The sequence below is a fragment of the Chenopodium album genome, chromosome 18 (assembly GCF_948465745.1).
Source record: "Chenopodium album chromosome 18, dcCheAlbu1.1, whole genome shotgun sequence".
Classification (NCBI taxonomy): domain Eukaryota; kingdom Viridiplantae; phylum Streptophyta; class Magnoliopsida; order Caryophyllales; family Amaranthaceae; genus Chenopodium; species Chenopodium album.
Genome location: NC_137851.1, coordinates 12,873,749 through 12,892,820, shown reverse-complemented (window position 1 = coordinate 12,892,820; position 19,072 = coordinate 12,873,749). Strand labels below are relative to the sequence as shown.

The 19,072-nt window shown below is 34.3% G+C and overlaps 2 protein-coding genes across 2 annotated transcripts; both read left to right on the top strand.

Moving 5' to 3' along the window:
* The first annotated feature begins 1,491 nt into the window (after nucleotides 1–1,491).
* Nucleotides 1,492–3,032, top strand: LOC145591852 (F-box/FBD/LRR-repeat protein At5g22660-like). Its single transcript, XM_081648343.1, has 4 exons — nucleotides 1,492–1,843; nucleotides 2,103–2,429; nucleotides 2,594–2,908; nucleotides 3,016–3,032. The coding sequence occupies exons 1-4, from the start codon at nucleotides 1,492–1,494 to the stop codon at nucleotides 3,030–3,032; spliced, it is 1,011 nt and encodes a 336-aa protein (XP_081504469.1).
* Nucleotides 3,033–15,836: 12,804 nt separating this feature from the next.
* Nucleotides 15,837–16,661, top strand: LOC145591850 (F-box/FBD/LRR-repeat protein At5g22660-like). The gene has a single exon (XM_081648342.1). The coding sequence runs from the start codon at nucleotides 15,837–15,839 to the stop codon at nucleotides 16,659–16,661; it is 825 nt and encodes a 274-aa protein (XP_081504468.1).
* The last annotated feature ends 2,411 nt before the right edge of the window (nucleotides 16,662–19,072 follow it).

Sequence of the window (19,072 nt, the reverse complement as noted above, 5' to 3'; positions counted from 1 at the left end):
CTCTTTTTCTATTAATTAAGTTTATATTCGAGCTGAGTTCTTTTACTTCTTTATATGGCTATGGTATATCTTTTGTTTGATAATGCCTTTAGTTTCTGTAGTTTGAACTCTGAAGGACATCTATAGTTCTATAAATGTAAGGAAGTATTACAAAAGCTCACTGATAATATATCGGTAGATCAAGAAGTTTAACTTTGATCAATGAGGCTATAAAAATTGCCAAGCATTTTGCCTCCTGTCTTTGTGTTCTGCTTTGGGCTACTTGTTGAAATCATAGACTTGGTATGAGAGACTTAAGGGGAAGAAGGAGAAAAGGGGAGCAGGGAAAGAGTGAGTTGACTGAAGATAAATCAAAGTAAATTGTAAACTTTGTATGAAGCTAGTAGGCAGTAGCTCAAGTAAGCTCATTCGTAATCGCCGTGTGTGTAACGTATGTTTAGATTTCTTGTGTTTTCCCTGTAACAAAAAATAATCAAGCTAAGGTAGGGTGTGGGAGAGGGAACTCTTTGTATGTAGCATCAGAAACTCTGATGACTATACAGAAGCATATCCAATTGATGATGCAATGGATCGAAGTGTAAATTCTCAGTCTATTTCTCATTGCTACAACTAATATCCCAAGTCCCAACTAATTGTTCTTTGTGCTCAACTCGCATTCAGCAGTTATCCTTTCACTAATAAATATTAAGAGTTTGATTTTCTTTTTAAATTTTTTTTTGGTCATAATAATAGAGGAGTAACGTGAAGGGAAAAAATTGGCAAACAAAAAATCCAAAGATGAATTTTGGGTTGAATTAGTGTTTACGAGTTGAAGAAGAGAGGAGAGTTGAGGTGAGTTGAATATGAAAAGTAGAAGATGAAAATAAAGCCATTGTTTAGAAACGGAAACTAGGAGTTAATCTCTTTCCTTTGTTTTGGGAATTACATAGTCATTAATTAGATGGTTGGAAAATTAAAATACAATTGAAACTTGAATGTGAAATTTCCAGTAAACATATTTAAATTTTAAATGAATAGTTAAATGTCCCATAAAATAAAGATATTAATAAAATACTCTTTTGACAAATAAAAAATGAGTGTACAAGATGTTAGTTAGTGTACATTTATCACTTTTTTGACAAATGCTAACAAACGCCTCGGGGACGTTGGATAAGCTAGCTAAAAGTAGAAAGATTAAATTAAAATGAAAATTAATTATACCGATCGATGCGTGATTTTGTCATGCATTCCCAAATTAATACCACTTTAGGTAATATTTTAAATACTTATCCAATGTCCCTGGGACGTTCGTTAACCAGATCCAAATTACAATTGATAGGAAATTTAAATGATATAGGGGTAGGTGGATAAATGAATTCCCACATTATGTATTTATGTGGGAAGTTCAAATCCCCGTTGAATTACTAAAAAAATTGGTTCAACTTAACAAGACCTCATAGTGATGGAAGATTGAGTATGAGCAAAATTATGAAATACAATCTCAGAAAACGAATGAGAAAGTCGAGGGAAGAAGAAGATAGGTTGAGTTCACTTCCAGACGTCATTCTCACCGACATTCTTTCTCACCTCCCAATCAAATCCGCTGCTGCCACCTCCGTCTTATCACACCGATGGCGCCGGGGCGGTATCACATTTGTCGAACTCTTTGTTGATGATACAAAATTCACCCCTGCCATAATCAACCACATCCTGCGACAGCTTACTTGTCGGAAACTCCACGAGTTTGTTCTCGATGTCACTAATAAGTTATCTGATTATCCGACACCCACTGCGACAACATCATGGTTTCGAGATGTTTGCAGCCGAAATTTGGAGAATATCAAAGTTGAAGCAGAGTATTATGGTTACTTTTTCTTACCCACTTTTTTTGTTTAATTCTCAATCTTTAGTAACTTTGACATTATGGGGTTTGTTTGAATTTCCTAAATTTGAGGATTTGTGTTTTAATCTCCCTAATTTGAAGATACTTAACCTAAACCTGCTAAAAGATGTCCCTCTTTGGTTGGAAACTCTAATTAGTTCTTGCCCACTTTTGGAAGATTTGGATTTAGGCTTTAATCTAGATTTAGATTCATATTTGTCTAGTTATGTTGTGATTATAGTTGGTCCTAATTTGGAGTCACTAACTATACGTCTGCTAGCTGAACCCCCGAGTAAGAAGCGGCACCTTAGAGTATCAATTGATGCACCCAAATTGTCTAACCTTGACATTGATGATTGCAATTCAATCTATACCTTTCTTCCGAATCCAACTACATTAGTCGACGCACGTATTATCTTGAAGAGTGATGATGGGTTTGAACCGTATTCGGAAGATGAAGAGGAGGATAATGGCTTGTTATATGTACCACAAGAAGAATATCTTCGCCAAATGGTCAAGTTTGTTGGAGGAATGTCTAGTGTTACCAACCTCGAGCTGAAGCTAGGGAGTTAGACAAATATTTTGAGACATTTTAATCCTGTGAATCTGTCCATCTTTCCAAATCTCACCTATCTTGAAACAAATTGCTTGGGATTTGCTATTTTCTTTACACTGTTTTCCCAACTTAGAGCATCTTTAGGTGTTTTTATATTTAATTGATTGATAAAATAGAGCAAAGAAGTTGGTGTGCACCAGATTTTATTCCAGATTGTTTTGCAAGTAAGCTCAAGACTATACAAATAGCGGGTCTAAAGGCAGTTGATGATGAACTCGGGCCTTTGGCAAACATTCTGAGTAATGCTATTGTTTTGGAAAAACTTCTCATATGTTATCGAGGGGCGGATAGGGGATATTTCAGAAATGAACATGATGATGAAGCATATGATGTGGGGAAAGTATTCAAGTTCTGTAAGTCATTGTTGAAGCTTCCACGGAGCTCCTCAACATGTGAGGTTGTGGTTTCTGGTGAGCATGTCAAAGCATCAAGTAATGACATAAAAGACAATTACCTTACATGTCAAATGTATTTGGGCGCATATATATAGTTTGGTTTAGGCTTAACAATGTTTCTAGAAATGCTGAATATGTATCAGGGTATGCCGTAATGTAGCCTTGCAATATTTAGGTAATGGTCTTTAACTCTTTTCCATTAAGTGTATATGTAATATCTATTAAAGTCCTTTTACTTCTCTATATGGGTATGTTAATCTTCATTTACTAATACCTTAGTCTGAATGATGTCTTAAGATCAGAAGATCGGATAATCCAAAAGCTAACTCGTAATAAACTGGCAGATTAAGAAGCTCTAATCTTTCATCAACGAGGTTATTATAAATAGGCCAAGCACTTTGTAAGCTGTCTTTTGGTTATGAAATTCATTACAAACTAACAAATCAAAGTTTGTGTATACGTTCAATCTCAACATTGTTCTTTGTTATTTGGTTTGTCTGATCTGAAGTCTGAGGTTGGTTCTTGATAAAATTTGGTTAGAAAGAAAAAGTAATTTGTCAAGCGCAAATTAAAATCTTCTCGAGAAATTACTTAGGCCTCGTTCTTTAGAGCTGCTCTGCTCTGCTCTGCTGAAATCTGCTCTGCTTTGCTTTGCTCTGCTCTGCCCAGAAGCTCAAAAGAACAGGGCTTAGCTTGATGGTTTTGGGTCTGATCTGTTGAGAAATTTAATATTTTACATTAATAAAATCTAATATCTAAGATGAGAAAACTAATTTTAAACATTGATAATCGAACATCTCGGCTTGATTAACATAATAATATTATAGTATTTGTAGTATTATATTCCATCAACTATTGAGTATTATAGTCCATCAACTATTGAGTGAGACAATTTGGTCCCTTAACCACCAAGGAGTACTATTTCCGACCAAATAGTTTAGGAACCTTGCCTATTCATCAATATATATGGGACTTGCAATACATACTTAGCAATAATTTAGGGATTTTATCTGCTTAGTTATCAATAATATAGGGACTTTCTTAAAAAAATGTTTATGATTGCTTGAAAAAAATGTTGACAAACTAAATCAGTTAATAGTTTTTGGACTTTGCATTTAATGTATCAACATATTTGTACATCAAATTATTAAAAATCCTTTTAGTAAAAAAAAAAAAAATAAATAAAAATAAAAAAAATATAGATGTTACAAATTGAAATTTGGCTATACATTGCAGTATGTTCTTCCAATTGTTGTAGATCATACATTGCAGTATGTTCTTCCGGTTGTTGTTGATCATCCAAAAAATTCATATGCTCAAAAACATTGTTGTATGTGCATTAGAAACTGAAAATTTTTCACATCAATACTCTATAAGAAAAGATTGGATGATCAGCAGTTTCAGAAAAAATAAATAAATAAATAAAATAAAATAAAATCAAAACTCTAAAAAATTCAAACCCTAACTCATTTTTCGTAAATAAATAAGCGCATAAACTGAAAAAGATAAAAATAGAATCAGATGATTCTCCAAATTCTCACTCAAACATAACAATGGAGCTCATGTGTTTTTTTCTTTGATTTTGAAGATGAAAAGTCACTTTCAATAATAGTCTTTTTTTTCTTAGATAAACCCACTTTTCAAAGTCTTCTAGAGTATGAGTAAATTGAAAGGTCCCTAAACTATTCTCTTTAATCAATTAATTTAATTTGACAAGTCCCTAAACTACTGTAATCAAATAATAATTAAACTTTGTCATATAATTTTAAATGGTCCCTAAGCTATTAATGACAAGGCAAGATCCTAAACTATTTGGCTGGAAATAGTACTCCTTAGTGACAGAGGAACCAATTTGCCTTCACTCAATAGTTGAGGGACTAAAATGCTACAAATATGTTAGTTTAGGGACCGTATTCGACCATAACTCCGTATAAGTGTTACTTAGTCAGTGTTATAAGGGTCACTTTGTTATTTTACAAGAAGGTATATGGTAAGCCGCACACAAAACGGGCTATAAAAAATAGCCTGGTCAAAAAAAAAAAAAAAAAAAAAAAAAAAGCTTGCATTAACAGGTCTGCACGTTTTTTTTAATGAAGAAAATGTTTTAACGACAGTTAGAGGTGTTCGTATCTCAAGCTATAGATTTTTTTTACTTATTTTTTCGGTGGTTATACTTCGACATTGTGAGGCTTTAAGTATGTTTTCTTTACAAATCATAATTAAAAAAAATTAAAGCTAGTCGTACTTAAATAACATGTTTTTTTACACAAAATACCCCTTATTTATCGATCACTTAATTCATCGTATATACATCAAAATTTTCAAATTCACCATGTAATCATAAGTTTCAGGAAAATGTCACCAAATGCCATTTTGTTAAGCTATTAAAGTTAATGGTGCCACGTGGTGTCCTCTAAATAGCTTTTATTTAATTAATTCGAAAAAAAGTTAGAAAATCATTAAAAAAAAAGAAAAAGAATTTTTAAAAAAAACCTGACCACCACAACCACCCCTTATTCTCCCCACATTGCAGCTTGCCCCTCCACCGCGCCGGCTTGCTTTGGTGATGCCCCCCTTCTTTGAACCACTCATAACCTACACGAGTTCCCTCTCCAACAACCCAAAACCCACGAATTTCCCAAACCTGAAAACCCCTCCCTATTCAAATGTCCCTTCTTTTTCTCTACAAGGGACCGCGCGACCACCCTAACCTGGTAATCGAAAACCTAAAACCCCAAAATTGAAACCCTAGATTTTGATTTTAGGGTTTCCGGATAGTGGTTCAGGTGGGAAAAAGGGTGCAGTTTAATGGGGAGGGGCGAATTGGGTTCACCGGCGCAAGGGAAGGGTTTGGGTGCCGGAGATTTGAGTGTTGGTGGTAGGAGATCGAGTGAGAGTATTTTAAGGGAGGGAGAGAGTTTTAAGGTGGTGGGAAAGTGGTTCAGGGGAAGGGGCTAATCGTTAGGGGGTCGGGGTAGCGCCGGATTGCCGGTATAGGGGTTTAGAGGGAATGCGTGCCGGCAGGGAAGTGGCGGACTGGCGTTGGTAGGGGTAAGTTGGTGGGGAGGTTGTTAATTTTTTTTAATAATTAATTATATTGTTAATTTATAATTTAAATAATTTGAAAGGGAACCAATTATATGATGCCATGTGGATAATTAGTCTTAATGACTAACGGATTTAACATCCGTTAGTCATTAGTGGCATGTTGTGACATTTTCATAAAACAGAATGGTATATAATTAATTTGAAAATTGTCGTGGGTATATAGTGAATTAATTTAAAACTCAGGAATATTTGGTGAAAAAACTATAAATAACAACTAACTAAAACATGAAATAAATTAAGTATCACTAATACTCTCTCCGTTTTGCAATAATCGCAACACATTTCTTTTACATCAGTTTCATAATAGTTAATTGCAGCACTTCCTATTTTAGTAAAGACCCACTATAATATTTTATTATTTCTCTCTCCTGCTTACCCCACTTGCATAAATATTTAATTATTTCAATCTCTTACAAATCTCACTTAGGCTACTTTTCTATTATTACTCTCTCCTACTAACAATAAAATATATTCTCATAACTATACTTTATACTACCTCCCACTACAAAAATAAAAGCATTGTAGCAACTAAGTTTGTCAATAACTTTTTAAAACGTTGCTAAATAGCAACGGAAATAATTTTTTTCATTGCCTAATTAAAAGCAACATTTTATGCTTCACTTTTTAATAAATAATGGCTACGCACTTTTGATTTGTTATTGTTTAAAACAAATTGTCTTACTAGTTGTGTAGACACCCATTTGTGTCTCCCCAAAACCAAACCCAGTGATGAATACCTTTCGCGTCGAATCATAATCGAATGAAGTGAAAGTGTGGAAAGTCTAATGTTGTGGTTAGTTTTTATAAAAACCTTTCTTTCTGTTTTTGAAAACCTTCTTTATTTTATGAAAATAGTCAATCCAGTTTAGTTTGGTCCATGACAAGGGTCCAATAATGATGTAGTTGGATGGGGATCGAAAAGAGCTTTCCAACGATATATTATAAGCCCAATTCCGATGAATAATGAGGAAGTTATGGCCAAAATACTAAACTGGGCCCGATTTGGTTCTTATATGCGGCTCAATGATCTAGAGGAGGGCCTATTATTAATTATCATTCTTAAAGCAATTACGATTGATTATAGTCTTCTAGAATCTTCTAGAAGGTTCTTTTAAATCCTAATAGGATTAGGGTTGATAATTGTGTTTTATGAGTTTTATTTGGAATAAAAGAAGTGTTTTATATGAAAATACGATTTTACATCTAACACGGATTTTACGACTCGAATTTATCAAGAAGTGGATTCCGCGTTGAAAACCTCCTGCATCGCCAAACGACAGGTTCGTCACCTGGCGCTGCAGTGCAGCAGCTGGCGACGAGCCCTGTCGTTGGCGACAGGGAGGTGTTTTATTCATTTTCGAACTCTGATTCGTTTCTATCGATTTCGGACTATTTTCTTATAAATAGGGTCTCTGGACCTCCATTTTTAAAGAACCAGAATTCTCTAATTCTTCTCTCTCTCTCTCTAAGCTAAAGCTTATTCTCTCTCTCCTTCTTTCTAGCATAGCCTTTTACAAACACAATTCCTCATACATTAGCTCTAGACACACCTAGTCAAGTTCGAGGTTGCCTTCGCCCTAGACGTGAAAGGTTGATAATTTCTGAGGGTTTGGTCCCAAACCTTATTACAATTCTTTGATTAGATTTACTGTTTTATTATTTTCCTTGAATTTACTAACGTGTGTATTTTGTTATTAGAAAGAGATACGAGGCATCCAAGTAAGTAATTTAATTGTTATTCTTTTGATATAGAAATCATGCTTAGATTATTTTTGTTGATTCCTAGTATCATGTTAGGATGTTTTATTGCTTCCTAGTATCATGTTTAGTGTAATAATTAAAATTTCTAATATTTCTGATATTATGATGTTTCCTATTTCTTTCCTAATATCATGTTAGTGTCATGTTAGGGCTAATTGATCTTTAATGCTTAGTGACATGCTAGGGTTTGTTATTAATCTTGTTAGTATCATGCCTAGGATCTTGCTAATATTATTATGCTTTGAGATTGAGAATATTATTATTATGATGATGATTGTGATTATTATGTTGCTTGATATATATTGTCATTGTTATTACTTGATCACACCTTTTATCATGTTTAAAGGGAATTTGTACTTGTAATCACGCTTAATAAGATAATTAATAACCTTGTTTAGGCTTATATGATTATAATTCAAGTGATCGCCAATAATAGTTTTGTTTGTGCATTAAATTCAACCAACATAGATTAAACAGGTTTAGGGTTAACCTATTGATTGTATGTTAGTCAGAAAGCGTCATGAATACGAGAAGAATAAAGTAGAGGCCTATTATTAGGGCAGGTTCTTTCTCTTTTAATTGGATTTGTACATTCATCCCCGAACTTCCAGTCTTGGTTCCAGACGTATTGGAGTTAACGATCTCCTGGATCGTTAAGGGGTGTAACCTTCACCCTGTAAACGGTTTACAAATTCCTAATCCTTGTTGGCGACTCTTTTGCTCTAGCTTCTTTCCCTTTGGATGCCACCATGCTTAAGTGTATGATCACAGTGGGGTTCAAGTTTGGGATAATGCTTGAAATATTCCCCACAAGTTGTTACTAAATGGAATCATATTTTTGTTTTGTTGCCATATAGCAACAAACTATGACAACTGTTATTTTATTTGTACTGATTTTAGAAACAAACAAAGGCAATAAATTTTTAAATTGTTGCCATTTGAAATAAATCGTCTAAACTATTTGTTTGTTGCCATTTACCAATGTTAGTGAATGACAAGGAAATTTTTATTTGTTGCTATTGGAGATACTCTTCTTATTATTTGTTGCTATTATGGGATGACATCAAATTCTAGTTTATTGCCATTGGAAATAAGTTGTGTTACAGTTTGTTGTCAACACTTTTATATTTGTTGCCATTGGAGATACTCTTCTTATTACTTGTTGCTATAATAACATCAAATAGAGATGGATTTCAATTTCGTCTCTAATTTAGAGACGGATTTTTGATTTCTCCCTAATTTAGAGACAAATTTTTCTATTTTGTCTCTAATCTTTTGTTCACTTATTATCAATTATGTGCATAAAAGTAAATAAATAGTACTTGGTATAGTTGGTAAGAGTTTCATGATGTGACTTTGAGGTCACAAGTTCAATTCCTACTAACTGCGATTGAGCCGAGTTGACCCGAGTGAGGTTTCGGATTGGTAAAGGGATCGCGTTGAACCAAATAGATATCAGATTTATGTCTTGTAATGTTAATAGCAACCAATATTAATGATTTGTTGCTATTTTTAGGAACCAACATTAATAATTTGTTGCTATTTTTAGGAACCAACATTAATAATTTGTTGCTATTTTTATGAACCAGTATTAATAATTTGTTGCTATTTTTAAGAACCAACATTAATAATTTGTTGCTACTTTTAGCAACAACCAATGGTAATATGTTGCCAAAGTTGGCAACACATGCACCAAGAACAACAACCATCATGAAAACTATATTTAAATGCATGCAATATTGCAACAAAATTGTTTGCAACCGGTAGCTAAAATCCCATGGCAACAAGCCTTTTAACAACAACAAATTTTCGTTTTCAACCCGTTGCTAACTAGAGTTGGCAACGGATTTTTGGTGAATAACAACAAATTTTAGTTGTTGCTATATTGGCTTAATTTTATAGTATCCGTTAATGGTTATCTGTAACTATGGAGAGGGGAATGGACTCCAATGCAAAATTTCTTAATGATGTTTTACAAAAGTTAAGGGTATGTCATTAATAGTTAATCAATCCAAATCTTAAAATAAATAAATAAATAAAATAAAATTTAAAATAACCATCTAGCATCTATCAAAGCCACCGAAACCCACCGACGGAACCACCACCTCCACGAACACACACCAAACCCCATATCGACAACCACCCACAAAAACCCACCCACCAGAACCTAGATCCACGACCACGACCCACCAAAACCCACACACCAAAAATGATCACCCACCGAAAACGACCACCCACGAAACCACCCACCAAAAACGACCACCTATGAAAACAAACCCACCAAAAACTAAACCCCTACTCAAACCTAGAACCACGACCCACGACCTACCCCAATTCGAACCCAATACCACCTAAGAAATTACCACACCCACCATATATCAATCTAACATTGTGCTCTTCTTCGTCGTCTTCTTCTTCGTTGTACCATATTTGGAATGAGTTTGAAGGAGGAGAGAGAAAGGTAATGGGGAAGATGAAGAACATGAAAAATTAGGGTATGAATGTGGAGAAATTGGATCATTTTGAACTAGTTTGGTTGATTTCAATGAGTTATTTAGGGAGATGAATTGAATTTGATAGGAGTAGTTAGATTATTAGGTTAGATTAGTAATTAATTAATTATGTTTTTAAAATGTAATCGTTGCTACAAAATTTTAAGTAAGGGTATATTTGTAATTTTGTTAATTTTTTTAACTAAAAATGGAAAGATTTGAAAATGTTGCACATAATTTTTAGCGTCTATTTTTTATAAAAGTTGTTGATAACTATCAATAGAGGTAGTATTATAAAAATCACCCTATGGTCCCTACCCTATAAAATTTCTAAAACTTTGTACAAGGCTCACTGTTGCGGTTAATTTGAAACAAAGGGTGTATAAAAAAATACAAGCAACGCAAACTACACCGTACGCATAAATTGGGAAAACGCATGCATTGCGTAAACTAAGTCAATGTCAATGTAATAAACTAGTGGTTTTGGTCTGTTAAAAAGTAATGTTATAGTCAAAAGCAAAGATCTAAACTCATGTCAAGACTCAAGAGGGCTAATTCAACAATACTAAGGTCAAAACTAATATTTACACTCAAAAACATTGATTATAGATTACAACAATAAAACACAGTAAAAGTAAACAAATCTAAATTAATGACTGTAGATATAAGTTACAACAAAAAGAAAAAGTTAAGATTCAAATTGCTGGACGAAACCACACATGACAACAATAGGAAGAGCGTAAGTGGGTGTTATTTTCCAACTCCAATGGTCGAATGATATTGTCACCCATTTGAAAAACACCAATGTCATGTCCTGCAAGTTTATATTTGGTGGCATGAGAACCGAGCCAGTAAGTATCTGCAAAGTATATGCAATTGCGTTGGCATCCCATCTCAGTTGGACAAACAGACATAGTTGCATTGTTACCCACAAAAAGAGCAACATCTTGCAAATCTTTCAACTCTTCCCAACTTCTGTCATATATCAAAGTGAAACTTGTAAACCTTAAAATTAACTGTCTTGTAATAATCAATATCATGTTCATCTTCTCCGACCATTTCTTCAGCATTTATTTCCGTGTCAAATATCCTCAATACCAAGAGAAGATCCCGACCAGAATTAACTATGTAGGTAAGATGATCGGTAAAATTATTTTCTCAATCTGCATTTTTAAATTCAGATAGTACATACTGTATGTAACATCCGTACCAGCTTAACACCAGAGGCTTCTTTTTCTGAACATCATCAAGGTTTAATAGTGCAATATTGCCAATCTCATTCAGGAATACAAGTCCATCGATACCAAGATTATTCCTACGGTATAATACATCCATAACCCTCAGGAAATCTATCCGTTCCTGAATTATAATTTGTGTCCAATGTGAGTCCCCGGGTTTGGCGATTGCAGCTTTAAGACCACAATCATATATTAGTACCACCACTAAGGTATCACCTGAAACCTTAAGTACAATAGCCCTGTTTGATGAAATATGCACGGAGGAATTCACCAGAATTATCCCAAAGGAAGGGGATTGTACGACGACAAGGGAGATTGAGGCGATCCTTGGCAAGAGGGTTGAATAAGTACATGTTATCATCAATCCCTTGAGTTACTATCCAACCATGAGATGATCCCCAACAATCCCTTCCATATCCAAGATGACACTCGACATTGTAACGCCTCACTTTCTCCTGCGTTAAATCTAACAAGCCTCGAGTAATATTAATATCGTCAAACTTGTCTTCACCAGTACTCCCTGCTACAATCACATTCTCTACACGATCGGGTTTTAGATAAGGCCCTATATCTTCATCCTCGGTGATATCCTGGTTGCCATCAGTTAGCATAAGCCACGACATTTGAAAATCCCACTTGTGTTTCAAATTGACTGTTTCACAAGCTTTGCGCCACGAACGACACACACCCGAAAAGGCTAGACCGTCTACGAATGATACTATGTGTTTATCAACTATACGAACCACCAAATCAGTCGGCAATTCTGCCCGGTTAACTTCTGTTGGGAAAATGCCTCCCAAGTCCCACATGGAAGAAATAAGGAGGAAAGCTCCTTATTAATGAGATGTTCACAGTTCACTACACTAGTATGAGGCTTTTTGGGTTGTGCCAAAAACAAATCCGTGCGGGCCTAGCTAACCCAAAGCGGACAATATCATACTAGTGGGTGTGTGAACGTGTGCGGCGGCCCTAACAAGTGGTATCAGAGCCGACGGTTCGGCTGGGACAATACGGGCGTATGTGTGGGACGGGTTCCCTCATGTGTCCTCGAAGTTTGGTGATCTAGTGAGCCTATGTATCGAAAGCCCTCTTGTGTCTGTTCAGCTGTGTAGTCCGAGGTGGTTCGTGGCCGGGTGGACTCTGTAACTCGTGGGGATCGAGTGGGTATGTGGCCGAGAACGAACCATGGTAATTGATTGTGTGTGTAATCCAGCGACGGGTCCCGTGGTAGTAACGGCGGTACTGAGATGGGCTAATAGTAGATTGGGGCTATCGTTCGAGGGTAGGCGAGTTTGTGGTCCTTGTTTTCCTTTTGGGTTGTGTCCAAAAATAAATCTGTGCGGGCTTGGCTGGCCAAAGCGGACATTATCATACTAGTGGGTGTGTGAATGTGTGCGACGGCCTTAACAACTTCCATCTTAACTTTTTTCCTGAAACAAACAAACCACATCAATAACCATCTGATACAAGCCAACCACATCATAAACTTCAATAACAGTTAGAGGGATGGACTAATAATGTCAACAATAACAATCATCTAATTTTAATTACGAGATAGAAACGATTTTGCCAAAAAAAAAAAAAAAAAAAAAAAAAAAAAAAAAAAAAAAAAAACCAAGAATTAACCATATACATAACAATATAAATACTCAAACTGATCAATAAATTCAGCAAATAATTTATCAAAAAACAAACCTGGGATTGAAGATTGCCTCCTCACGTATACGATTACAGATGAGATTAGATGGCATGTCACTGAAGAAATTTAATTTGGATTTTGTTTTTGGTTAAAAGGAGCAACTAGATTAGATTAGAAAATACGGAGTAACAGATTTTATTACAGGGCAGGATCATAACAAAATTAGAAAGATTTTATAACTTGTAAACTCGACTACTTATTACTCGTAAAAAAAAGTACGTGACCTTCAAGCCTATCAAAAATACAATACCCGTTTTATTGTAAAGTAGGATATACAGAGTATAATTTTTGAGGTATATACTAGTTTACAAAGTCTATAAGATACCGTATAATCTAATCTAATATATATAAATAAAGTAGACATTTTTTTGGAGCATTCGGAGCGCCACATAAGAAAAGGTATTATTTTATCCAATGAAAAATTAGATTAATAATTTATTTTAGAATTAAAAAATTTACTCGCCACCTAAACAAAAGTGACGAATAAGATTTAAGAATTTTGACACATAGGTAAAAACAACGAATAGAGAATAATTAAAATTTAAATTATTTTAAAAAACCAATAATTATCTTTTTTACATATATGGATGTAAATTTTTGAACGCAAATATCTTTAATCTCTCCCTAGCAAATATTATAAAAGTTTTATTCTAATAATGTACTCATTGAGACGAATAAAACTAAATCTCATATGACTAATTTTCCAGGATTTTTAATAGTTAAACAATTATAAATGAGACTAACATTTTAAACAGAACACGTATATTAAATAAACGCATAGGCAAAAGACTTTGATCAATAAAAAAACGAGATTTGTCCTTTTTTTTTTGAATTAAATATTTAAATTGTCACATAAGCAAAATTAGTGAATAAGCTCTGGGATTTTAAATTCAAGCGTCATGTAAAATAAATAAAACAACCAAAGATATAACTTCAGTTTTAAATAAAAAAAAATTATCTTATGATATTAGGAATTTTATCTATATATATAATGAATGATTTTCATATATATATACAAAATCTTAAATCAAATACAATGATTTACTAGAACCGTGCATCACACGGGCTTACATCTAATATTTATTGTAAATTAGGAAATAAATTTTTTTAACAGAAGTTAGGAAATACTCCCTCCGTTTCATAATGTTAGTCCCATTTATGTATATCAATGAAAATCTTTGATCGCAAATATTTTAAATCTCACACTAGCAAAAATTATAAAAATTAGATATTAATAAAGTACTCATCGAGACAAATAAAATTAGATCTCACATGACTATATTTGTTATTATATATAGAGAGAAATTTAGAAGATTCCCTCTAATTTTTAAGAGTTAAAAGATTCCAAATGGGATTAACAATATGAAACGGAGGGAGTAATTTTTTTTTTTAAACAAAGTTAGGAAATGAATTCTTTTAACCGAAATTAAGAAATAAATTCTTTTTAACAATACAAGCTTGTTCCGTTCAAAAAAATAAAAAAAATAATACAAGCTCTTTAAAAATACAAATTCTTAAATGAACCTGGTTCACACTAATTTATTGTGGACCACTAACATTAGAGAAACTATGGTTGTTTTATTAATAAAAAAAAAAGTCACTATAATAAAATGAAGGTTGCTATGTTGAAAATAAAAGTCATTTTGGTAATATATAGGCTATAAGAGGTTAATTTTTTTAAGGTTTCAAAAAAAAAAAAAAAAAAAAGGTTAATTTTTTTAATGAAATATTTTATAAGGTCAATATTAATAATAAAGGTCACTATGTTAAAATTAAGGTCATAACGTCGTACTTCAAGTTCACAATAGTATTAAACGTTATACAACTTTTAATAAAGGTTACTATGTTAAAAATAAGGTTACTATGTTAAAAATAAAGGTCACTATGTTAAAAATAAAGGTCACTATGTTCAATATAATGTCAGTTGCGTGTGTATAAACCTCGGGTCTACAATAATATTATTGTGAACCAGGTCCACGCAAGTATTTCTGCTTTAAAAATAGATTGTTACCTAAAAGAGATTCCCAAAAAATTATCTTAAACTTTTCTTTAATAAAATTTAAAATTTCCTAAAATTTGTACAATGTAAACTCCTTTTACCTTATACTCCGTAACTGACAAGATATATTTTGTATCCTTATATTTCCTAAAAACAGTAGGTTTCATACTTTCATTATATTGTGTAACTCTATATATTCTAATTTAAAGAGTTTCACAAGATTTAACACCTTCTTCTTTAAAAACTCCATAACACAACTACTAAGAGCATCTCCAATGGTTCAATTATAAGGACTTGCTTGCAATTTAAATAAAGTTCCTAGCTACATGCTTACCATTGGAGAATAAAAAATTGAGCAACATGCTAGCAATTGTAGCCCAACCAAGCTACATGCTTCATTGAGAAAAAGAGACAAATAATCTCCATTCATATTGGAACATGTGTATAATTATCTATTTTTTTTAAAACTTTATTTTTTTGCAAACTACAATATGTTGTGGCTTACCATTGAAACAAGTTGCTTAAAAAGTGTTGTAGCTTAGAAATTTATGTGGAAAAGCAAGCTACAAAGCATTGTAGCTTGCCGTTGGAGATGCTCTTAAGTAATTCCTGTCATGGATCTCACTCCCACCCTTCTGGCTCTCTAAATACGAAAAAGAAAAAAAAAATGGAAGATGAAGACAGGTTTAGTTCACTACCAAATGCCCTTCTCAAGGACATACTTTCTCGCCTTCCTTTCAAATCCGCCGTCGCAACCTCCGTCTTATCCCACCAATGGACTGAACTCACCCGCGTTAAAGCCAGTGTTCTTAAAACACAACAATGCGCCATCATGTTCGACCGCATCCTACGACAACTTTCATCTTCTAAACTCCACGACTTTCACCTCCATCTGCTATACGCCCATTCCAAACTGCGTACAATCAATTTTCTGTACTCGCTTTGGTTCCGCCACGTTCTTAGCCGAAACGTAGAGAATCTCGCTGTCCTTACAGAGTATGATAATTATATTTCTATACCCACTTCTGTTTTCAATTCTCAATCTCTAGTAACTTTGAAATTATGGGGTTTGTTTGAATTTAATTGGCCAAAAATTAAGAATTTGAGTTTTCATCTCCCTAATTTGAAGGAACTTACTCTACATCATCTTAATGATTTCCCTCTTTGGCTTGAGACTCTGATTAAATCTTGCCCACTTTTGGAAGATTTGAGTTTGGTCTTTGATCTATATCCATATTCGAATTCGTTGTCTAGTACTGTTGCGAATATAATTGCTCCCAAATTGAAGTCATTGTTCATATGTATGGAATCCTTTCCGTTGAATAAGAAGCTGCATACTAGAGTATCTATTGATGCACCCAAATTGGCAAGCCTTGAAATTCATGATTGCTTTTCGATTTATGAATTTGTTCGCGATCCAACTACATTAGCCAAAGCGTATATTGACTTGAAGAATGAAAGAGGGTATTCGAAAGAAAGAAGATATGTGTGAGAAGATGAAGAGGAGGAGGAAAACTTGTTAAGAGAAAAATATCTTTGGAAGATGACCAAGTTTGTTGGCGGATTGTCAAGCGTTACCAACCTTAAGCTGAAACTAGAGACTCAGACCAATATACTCAGATTTTGTAATCCTGTTAATCTGCCAATCTTTTCTAATCTAGCCCGTCTTGAAACTAATTGCCTTAAAGATTTGATGCCTTCTTTACATTACTTTCCCAACTTAGAGCATCTTGATTCTTGAAGTCTGCTTACGGTTTGATAATCATACAATGGAGGAAAGGAGTTGGTCTGCACCGGAGTCTATTCCAGATTGTTTAGTAACTAGGCTCAAGACTATACAAATAAGGGGACTAAAGGGCATTGATGATGACCTCGGGCTTATGGCATACATTCTGAGTAATGCATATGTTTTGGAAAAACTTGTAGACTTTTGTATGGTAAATGGAGCGTCGATGGAAGGTCAGTTCTGTAGGTCTTTGTTGAAGCTTCCAAGGAGCTCCTCCACATGTGAGGTTGTGGTTCCTGGTAACTATGTCAAAGCATCAGGCAATGGCTTACAAGACGAATAACTTACAAGTCCAATGTATTTGGGCAAATAGACCAACCTGAAATATGCAACTTGTTTTACAGGTGCAATATTCAATCTTATGGGGTGCAGCTGGCAGGTATTGGCTACTAAGTTCTTTCTGATTTAAGGTTTATGCATAAATGCATATACTAGCAGTTTGGTTTAGGCTTAACAATGTTACTTGAAATGCTGGATATTTGCAATGTACTGCTCTTTTACTCTTTTCTGCTAAGTTTATATGCTACATTCATTTGGAAATTCTTTTACTTTTCTATATGGAAATTCTTTCATTTGTTAATACCTTTGTGTATTTATCCTGAACTTATTGGTGCTGAGAGTTTGAAAAGCCTCTATTTCTTTTTCTGTTCAGACTGCTTAAGTTATGCATCTGCTCTTTGTGCTTAAAACAGTCAACCTCAAATTTTTGCACAGTTAATCATCTGATCGGCACGTGAGAGCTTCCTTCTTGTAAATATTATAGGAAGGTGTTGTGAATCATATATGACCATAATCTATTGTCTAATGTCTACTTGTTGAAACATTTCTTTGGACAAAAGTACAAAAAGAGGGCTAGGCCGGCTAGCCTCTCTCTGTTCTAACGACAGCTCTTTTAACATTTCCCTGCAGTGTACTAAATACTAAGCTAACACAGTGTAGCATGTTTATCAGGTCCTTTTTCTTTTATAGTGCTCCTACAGTCTTTAGGGCCTTCATCTTCCTCTGTAAGCCGCCAACTCAAGAGTCTTAAGCGTGCATTGATGTTTGCTTATGCTTCTTATCTTCTCCCCTCCCTGGCAGATAATACCTTGATCTTGTTTTATTAGCCTGGCAGCTGCTCCCCTGCTTCCTCCATTCCAGACACCTGCAAAAACGATGCTTGCTTTGCTGCATTGACCATCCTTATAGATTTGCTAGTGCGTCGTCTCTTCATTTTTTCTTTCTTGTTGTAGTCCCCATCTTTGCTATGGTTCTCCGTTGAATCGCCCTGCCCTATGTTTTCTAGGCCTTTTCAGCTTTTCTGAATTACAAGTGATCTTAAGGCTTGCCCTGCTATTATGCCTATTTTCACTAACGTACTAGTAGAGCTTTGAATTGCCTATTTTCTTGAAGGGTGTTTTTTCCATGAAAACTTTATATTTCCTATTCATACCACTTACCAAATTAAATTAAAATCTGTTTTAAAAATATATTAATATAATTTTGTAGTATCCTATTTTAGTTAGGATAGATACACGTATTAGGCTCAAATAAATAAAAGATAAGGTTTGATTATTTTTAGTGATTAACTTGAGTTTATTAGGACTTTATTTTCTAGTTAGTCGACACAAAGTAGGAATCTTAGGCGCATAGTAGTCGGTGTAATTGGGTATATATATACCCCATCCTGCCTTCAATAAACGCATATTATAAAGTTTAGACCAAGAAAATTTATCCGTAACTTAGTAAAAATATGATATGAAGAAGAGAAGAACAGAACCAAAAGACTTAACAGATGAGACCTAATGGAGATTCTTGTTCGAGTACTGGTGAAAACAGCCCATCAATGTAAACTCGTCTCGAAGCATTGGCTCGGCTTGATTTCGAGTCGTTACTTTGTTCGAGCTATCAACGACAACACCAAGTGGGGATGGCAACGGGTCGGACTCGGAGCGGATTATGCTAAATCCGACTCCGACCCGACAGAAAGTCGGAGGCTAAATCCGACTCCGACATCCGATTCCGAGACTCCGACTCCGACTTCATTATCCGACCTCCGACTTCGATCCGACCCGACTCCGAGTTCTTTTTTGTTATTCAATATACTTTGAGAAATTGGGCTATTTGGGCCTTTACAA